We start from the raw sequence: 8,822 nt of genomic DNA on the forward strand, positions 1-8,822 counted from the left end.
TGGGAGAGTTTGGCTGTGCTCTTGCAACTGCTGCATTTAATGCAGACTTACATTTAGAAAGGTCAAGTTCAGTTGTAGTTGACGTATCTGTCTCATTGAGCCTCCTTAATTAGCACCAGTAAACACACTGTTGTTGGGTGCTGGAAAAGCTTCCTTCTCATTTGGCAATTATGTTCATAGATTGTACAATTCAGCTGACAAAATTATTCTAACCATTCCAAAGTGGCTTTATTGGTTTTAAGAATTTTGGAGGAAAATAAAAATATCCTACTCTAGCCTACTCTTCAATCTAGCAACTGTTCTTCTAACTGCTGTTTTAGGCAGAAGTAGAATGAAGGGAAGTGGTACAAGTTAGAAAACAGATGGGAAACATTTTTGTGACAGTAAAATCTTCTAAATTTGTACCCTAATTTAGGGTGCCTTAGTCTAAATTTAAATCCGTTCACATTGTGGATCCCTTTAAGTACAGACGGCTCTGCCAGACTTGATCATAGCTTTGAAATCCAAGGTAACACCGAGAGATTTACTATCAGCCAGTATTTACTGGTAACCCAGGCAAAGGACATGGCATGTGCTGTTTTGTGTGACTCACTGTCCCCTTCCTGTCCATGGCCTGACTTTATAATTAGTTCAAATGTTTTATGAATTGTTTAGCTCTCCTATTCTCTTGGATCTAAGATGCTCTTTGGTTGACTAGAAAGAGTAGAGAAATGAAAATTACAGAGAGGTTAGGGATTTTTCAGGTTTGTTTTTTTTTTTTTTTTGTGAGGGGAGGTTAGTATTATTGTTGAATTACCTATGATTTTCACATTGTTTACGTATTTTAAGTGTTTGGGGTTTGCTCTTGGATTCTTCCTTGTTCCCAGCATTGCTTTTGTAGTCTGTAGTGTTCTACCATGTGTACCCTAAAGCTGTTTTTCTCTCTCGGCTCTTTGATGAGACTAGAGGTGGATATTTAAGAGAAACACTTCGTGGCTGTTACTAGGTAGATCGTGTCTGCCTCAGCTCAGGCTCATTGTGTCAACTTGATGGTATGAGACAGGTGGACATTCTGCTGACCAGCAAGTGATTGCAGAGAATGGAGGCTGATGACAGATGGGTGTGTCTCATTGCAAAATAAGTAATTCCATGGCTGTGAGTGTGCAGGATAAAATTGGGACCAGCAGATGGTGGGTCTAAGCAGTGTCTTATTTCTTTCTCGGCTGTGAGATTTTCTGTGACTGTCTTTTCATACATGCAGGCTGGGACTGTCCACTAACTGCCTGTATACACTGGCTTTTATAGAGGCAGTTGTTGCTTTCTTTAGAAATTATCCAGACACACTTTGATGTATGGCTTTATGTTCCATTAGTAGTGAAATGGGGTATTCAAAAGTGGAATCCATTCTTGAAGGTCACTTGGTGTTAAAACATGGTAATCAAATCAATCAGATCCTTTTTCTCCATTTCTTTATTTTGTCTTTAATTTTCTGGTATATTAAATTCGTTTGGTCCCTTTTATTACCATTTCAGTATTAATTACTGAAAGTTCTTTCTGAGTTATGAAGGAAAAAAATCTCATTGAGAATCCTACACAGAATATAGAGCTATGTAACTTTAAACAGACCTGCTACTTGTAATTCTCTTTTGTAATAAAGCATATGTAATTTACTTAATCTGAAGTACCTATTTCAATATTTTGTTTTTTGAGACAGGGTCTGCCCTAGAACTCACTATATAACTAAAGCTGTCCTTGAACTCCTGATCCTCACTCTTCCTCTTTCAAGTGCTGTAGCACCACACCTGTCATTCTCCAAAGTACCTTTAAAATGCATGTTTTGGGTTAACTTGTAAACTCACAAACCCTTATAGTTTTTCAGTAGATATAGGCAAATTCATTATAACCAGTATAATAGGTTTAGAGATGTTCTTGAGAACTTAGGAGGAAAGGGAGGTAGAAAGTACAGTTATTGTGTATAGAGCAGAGAAAAGCCTAGAGGACGCTATTGGAATCAGTTTGTCTCTGTTGGAACTCCAGATTATACAAAAGAAAAAAATGATTATTTCTTTCATCTGTGGAACTTTGGCTGTGACCTCTTTCCCTGGGTTTGCTTTGGTTTAGTTTGGTTTGTATTTTTCCATCTTTGGAGTATATGGGTGGGATTATCTCCCCTTCAGATGCACAGAGAACACAAGAGGAAAACTAGGTGGTGTTAATCCTGAAAGAAGAAAGGGGTGTTGGGTAGAAATAAACAGACAGACAAATGCCAACTCTTGCTACTAATTCTGCTTAATAACTAAGGGTTGTCCCTTCTCCAAGAAAGAATAGCAGCTGGGTTACTTGGCCTAATGCCTCCACTTACTTGTTTTTGCTGCAGGTACCTGTTTCCCAAGTTTACACTGTGCTGGACCGAGTTTGTAGACATGAAAGTCCATGTGCCCTGTGAAACAGTTGAGTACATTGAAGCCAACTATGGTAAGACCTGGAAGATTCCTGTCAAGACATGGGACTGGAAGAGCTCGCCCCCTAACGTGCAGCCCAATGGGATCTGGCCTATTTCTGAGTGGGACGAGGTTATCCAGTTGTACTGAGAATACTAAGTTAAGGTTGGATATTCCCGAAAAGAAGTGGGGAACCGTTCAAAGTGCTACTGTCTTTTTGCCTTGTGTGAGCCAAAGAAGAGAAATGGCAAGTGTGAAGACAGAAAATGTTCTAACTCATGAGCCATCGAATTAGTTCTGTCATTTAGCATTACTGTGGAGTTTATACAGCAAGTAAATACTAGGTTCTGGTGAACAGGCAGAGATGAATGAACAGGTGCCTGCCTCTCTGTTGTCCTGTTGGTAAACACTACTATTTTCTTTTGAGGGAAACTTACTCACCCTCTGAAGAGCTGAGGTACAATATGATGATGTATTCTGTAATGATTTTTAAAATGTTTATACTGAAAAGTGAGCTCATCAGACAAAGCTAAGAAAAGATACATTAGTTACAAATAATCTATTCCTGCCTGTCCTTGAGATTTAAGGTGCTATATTAGGACCACTTTTAAGATAGTGGAATATGAGTTAATATTTCAGTGAGTGATTAGACTTTATGTGTCATAGAAAAAAAGATAGTGACAGACTCATTTTACAAGCAATACAATACACAGTTGGCTTCAAGCACAGGGTGTTATATAAAGGAAGATGAGAGCCCATTTCAGGTCTTGTTAAGACATTTATTATTTTCTTATTTAAACTGAAAAATTGATGCTTCTGTGATGCTTAAATGTCTGATGTCATAGGAATATCTTCACTGACCTGCAGTAGTATTCAGTCATGCTATCCAAAAGTTATGATTTCCCAAACTTAACTTTTCTTATTTAATTCTCAATCACTGTTAGCTTCTAAAATGGGAGTTATTCATGGGTGTTTTCATATTTTCTGAGTGTATAACTCTTGTAACCTTAACTTTAATGTTGGCTGAGTTTTTTTTTAATATGCCTTTTATTTATAAACTCTAGCTTCAATTCTTTAATTTATGGCCTACATACTAATTTATTTAGCATGAAGATGTGATTGTTCTTCTATTTCAATATTACTTCAGGTTTCCAAAATGGAGGGCTAATGTGAACCTGGCACTATTCCTCATTCCAGATCACTGTTTTTAAAACCTGCGTCCACCTCTAGATTTTCATTTTGCTGAGTGTAATAGGGCAAGGACTCTGACTTCCTCCTGCCAATTACTACACATGTTAGACTGCTTGACTTCCTTTTTCTTCTCAAAATCACTCATGTGAGTTGGCTGGGGCAGCTGTGGCCCATCTCTTTACCTGCACTTAAGCAGTGCACTCTAGGTGAGAGATGCTGTCTTTTCCTTGCCTGGGAAAGGAGGTTCTCTACTCCCTGCTGCTTAGAGATGCACCTCGTGGCAGCCTGTCAGATTTTCCTTTGAACCTGTAAATACTAAAATGGAGACCAGAATATCTGAGGGAATGGGCTGGCAGAAATAAAAAATAAAACCTTGGAGGTTAGGGAGATGGCTTAGAAGTTAAGAACACCGGCTGTTCTTCCAAAGGTCCTGAGTTCAATTCCCAGCAACCACATGGAGGCTCACAACCATCTATAGTGAGATCCGGTGTCCTCTTCTGGTGTGCTATAGAAATAATAAATAAATAAATCTAAAAACAAATAAATAAATAAAACCTTAGAGGAGGTAACCTGAAGCCACCCACTTCTAAATTTTAAAATCAACACAACTCTTTGTTGGGGGGCTCTCAACAGCCTGTTAGGATAAATCCTCAATGTAGGAATATCAAGTCTTGAGGAAGGTAGCATGCCCGAGTGCTTTAAGGCTCTGGATTAAGGAATATCAAGTCTCTCATAATAAATCAAGTCTCAATCATAATCAGATTTTCAGGAACCTTTATAATTGTTAAGAAACTTTTACTGAGATGACAGATCATATCAGTTTTTCCTAGAAACTCAGTCCATAGAAAATGTGCTCAAGTTTTGTAGCCAACCCTAATTTCATTTTTATACGCCAAAAATATAGCAGATAATAGTGTTCCTGAGGACAGACCCACCATACCTGGAGAGGACCATTTGCTTGTACCCAGTATCAAAAGCAAGCACATTTCCATCACATTCTTGAGAGTTCCCACCTTCTGCCAGGAGGTCTTACCTCCACTGTTCAAGTTATTTCTCTTTTATCCATCTTTGGACAAGCTGTGGACAAAGGTTCTATACTCTTCTCTAAGTAGAGGATGGATAAACTTCTTGTCTTCCCTCAGGATTGGCTTTAGCTTTTAGGTTCTACCTGACCTTGGAGAAAAGGAAAGCCTTTCCCCAGAATGTGTAGGTAAGGGTCACCTCTGAAGATGATCCCATGATTCAGTCATACTGAAGCCTTAACCTTTGAACTCTGCTGAGTGTCCAGAGACCCTGGACAGGTGCCTACCACCTGTACAAATGTACAGCTCACTTTTCTTTCCTCCTTGAATATATCCACTGTCATTCTCCTAATATGACTACTTTCTGGTTTGCTTGAAGATACCATTTATATTAACTTGTTGATAGTTCATGTTGCTGAGGATATTTTCAGAGAGACCCCAAGAAGCCAGCACTTTCTTGGTTTACAACAGCCAGCTACATCTCTAAGCCTAGAGTACATGCCCTGCTCTGTTGCGGGTATTGACATTGGCCACTGAGATAAAAAATAGTACTAAAACTGGGCATCCCTAAGCGGAGAGCAGGCTCCCAGGTTCTCCAGCTTAGTAAAACATTCCTTCTAACCCTCATTTCTCCCCTACTGATTAACCCAGGCAGAAGTGGGCTGAGCAAAACAGCTAAGGCTGAGGCCCAAGCACTCTGTGACTTCTGACTGCAGTCCTGAGATTAGTTCTTTCTACAGCCTCCATGACACTTCAGTGCTGGAGCGGGCTCTCCAGTGGCACGGGCGGCCAGTGTGCCTGTCATGCCCCACAGAAGGCCTGAGGTGACAGAAGATGTTGACAGGAGTCTCAGGCTGCCTTTTTACTTATATCTGGAGGGCGGGGGAACCTTGCCTACAAAAAGTAGAACAGTATATGTCTGAAGACATGAGTCTGTTATTCCTAGGATATTTAGCAAGTACACATGAAATGCACTGTTTTCTGGTGTATGGTTTCTCTGTAATTGTTTAAATAGGACACAGAAATTGTAGGTGAGGACACAGTACTCCAAAGGTCACGTGACAGAGTTGCTTAGGAATAAAATTGGAGCCAGGCATGGTGGTACACACCTGTAATCCCAGCACTCAGGGAGGCAAGAGGCAGGTGGATCTCTGAGTTTGAGGCCAGCCTGCTCTACAATTCAAGCCCAGGATGGCCAAGGCTATACAGAAAAACCCAGTCTCAAAAAATAAATAAATAAAAAAGAAAGAAAAAGAAAGGAAATAAAGTTGGGGGTGGGCACTGGCGAGATGGCTTAGTGGGTAAAAGCATTTGTCATTAAATCTGATAACTAAAGTTTGACCCCCAGGCCCCGTACATTGTAAGGAGAAAACCGACTTCTACAAATTGCCTGTGACACTACACCCAGGCTCTGCTATGCAGCCTCTCTAGCACGTGTGCAGACACACACACACATAAATGCACACAAAGTGTGTGAAAAGGTTTTTTTTTTTTTTTATCTAAGCATTACAGGTCAAATTATATGGTTTATGAATTCAGAGTCCTTGCCATATTGCCTCCACCTATAAACAAAGCTGTGTTTTTATTTAGTGGACCAAGTTGCTGTCTTCTAATATTATCCCATGTACTAATGTCTCCTCTTAAGCCGAGTCAGTTTACTCTTAAGTTTTGTGCGTGGTCTGATATGAACTTGTTGCTCAGTATTCTAGCTTTGGGCAGCAAACATCACCATAGATAATGATTTGCAGAACCAAAGATTTTGAAATGCTTAGTTTTAGTTAACTGCCTACTCTGTATAGAAATGTGGGTCATGGGTTAGTGGTAGTCTAATTGCCCAATTGCCCAGCATTTGTGAGGTCTGGATTCAGTACAAAGCACCACAAGTCTGAGGCAGAAGGATTACCACATGATCAAGGCCAGCTTCAGCTATGTAATGAGTTCCAGCCCATCCTGGGCTATAGTGGAAGGCCCTGTATTGAGGGAGGGAAAAAGAGGGGAGAGAGGGAGAGAAGCAGAGAGAATGAGAATATACTCCTGTTAATCATTTACCCACAAATTTATGTTTTTATTTAAGCTAGGCTAAAATCAGCAGTGTGTGCAATGCTGTTTTAAGTTCCTTCACATTAGAGCGAAATACTAATTGTAGTTAATTGTAGGCAAACAGACCAATTCAGTGATGATGCCTTTTTGAATAGAATCAGCACGCAAGTACAAATTTTCTGAGAAAATTGTTTCTTTACCCTCAGAACACCTAAGCTACAATTTGCCCCTCTAATTCCTCGACCTAACCTAATATAATTTCCATTTAGTCATCTAAACTTCTGTCTACTTATGAATAGCTTTCACAGAAGGAGAATGTATGGGAAAGCTTTGTCATATATTATGTCATGCACTTTAAAAATTATAAGCTCTTACAGCCTTATGACAATTTATTCAAAGCATGAAAGCTATTTCATGAGTGTTAAATACAAATCATGCGTAGCTCTGTCAACTTGTGACATTTGACTGTAACACATGGATGTGAATTTTCTAGACAAAGTTATGTTTTAAACATGAGATTTCAGTATATGCTTACCAGTTTACTATTTGGTTTTCTCTTCAGGTAGTAGTTTATGGTAGTACTGAAAATACTTTTAAGGTTATTACTCTGATCTGAATTTGTAATATACATTCTACTTTGGAGTGATTAATAAACTTTTTAAATTTCTTGTGTGCTTTTGTGTTTGCTTTTGAAACTTGAACTAAAAATAAAGCCACTAGCATTCAAAACTGGTAAAATGGTAATCTTGCCACAAATACAGTATTTCTAAAGTTCAAGTCTGAACAGCCTAGAGGTACACAGATACACTGGGATCCAAAACTTTCAGTGGAAAGTCTGCCGCGTGACAGTCCTAATCAGGAGGAGTTTGGCTTATCAGCTAAGGGTAGCCAGGGAAACACCCACTGTGGGGAACCAGGATGTACATTAGGATCACAGTTCTAGAAAGGTCTTCTTTTTGTTAAAGCCAAAAGTGTAAAGAAGTGCCCTCGGGCAAGGAGTGAAAGTCCTAGTTTATGCAAACCCAACAGTCTGTAAAGAAATTATGTGTATCTAAAAATGTGGTGAAGAAACCAAAGAAGAGTACATAAATGGAGACATTGTCAAGCATTAGAAACTCAACTTGTAAAATCTGCCAAAATTAGTGTGCAACTCTTAAGACAATCAGCCATGTTTTTCTAAACTCCTTATTCTAGAATTCATATGATGAATTTATCTAGAGTAGCTCAATCTTGACAAAAAAAAAAAAAAAAAAGTTTGGAAAAAGAACAAAAGAAAGGAAAGAAAGAAAACAGTACATCAGAGATGGTTTCATTGTTAAGAGCACTGGCTGCTCTTGCAGAGTTCTTAGGTTAGTTCCCAGCACCCACATGGCAGCTCACAAATGTCCTTAACTCCAGTTTCAAGGAATCTAACACTCCTTTCTGTTTCTGTGGGTACCAGGCACATATATGGTGTACATACATACATGCAGGCAAAACAAGCACACACATTAAAAAACAAGACAATAAAATGATCTTCCAAGAAAGGGAAAGAGACAGGCAGAGGGGGTGGGGAGAGGGAGAGAAGACAGAAGGGTGTGGCTCTAGATATAAGCCTCCTCACAGTTTACTAGATCTGTGATCTTAGAAGGGAGATGGAAGGTGGCCCTGGGTTTACAGTAAAGTTGCCCTCTAGAGATGACAGATCTTGAACTCTTGTCTTCTCATTTGAAATCCACTGGCTACAATTTCTGTCAATGCATATTACTACTGGCCTGGAAAATAATTTTTAAAAATTATAACTTGACTTCAACTTTTTTTTCAACACACACGTACTTGGTATTAAAACTTTATGGGTAGCAACATCTGGTGCCCAACTCCTCTAAAAGAAGACTGCTGCGGGTTTTCACAAGATGGTGAACACAGACTCTAAAAGTCAAGGGTCAAGTAAATCTTAAAATTTACTTGCCAACTCTAAATCTTAGAAATGGCATCAAAGGTGGCCTTGGTGAAATTGCCCAGTGTAGCAGTGCAGTCCCAGCTGATGTGTAGCAGTCATCAGTGCTAGCTAACCCAGCGGCTTGAACACAAGAAGGGCATGATGTCTGTGCTTCTTAGAGCACGGATGAGGCACACCTGCACAGAGCCACAGAAGCCTCTCACCTCCGTG

General features: G+C 39.5%; 1 protein-coding gene across 1 annotated transcript in view; it reads left to right on the forward strand.

The window, feature by feature from the left end:
* Fktn (fukutin) overlaps nt 1-7,340 on the forward strand; it is a 51,276-nt gene extending 43,936 nt beyond the window's left edge. The window contains exon 10 of the mRNA XM_055605360.1: nt 2,357-7,340. Coding sequence (XP_055461335.1) covers nt 2,357-2,570 — 214 coding nt within the window. The 3' untranslated portion in view covers nt 2,571-7,340. The remainder of the gene's footprint in view (nt 1-2,356) is intronic.
* The last annotated feature ends 1,482 nt before the right edge of the window (nt 7,341-8,822 follow it).

This window comes from Psammomys obesus, unplaced genomic scaffold, assembly GCF_907164565.1.
Source record: "Psammomys obesus unplaced genomic scaffold, mPsaObe1.curated_primary_1811, whole genome shotgun sequence".
Taxonomy (NCBI): Eukaryota; Metazoa; Chordata; class Mammalia; order Rodentia; family Muridae; genus Psammomys; species Psammomys obesus.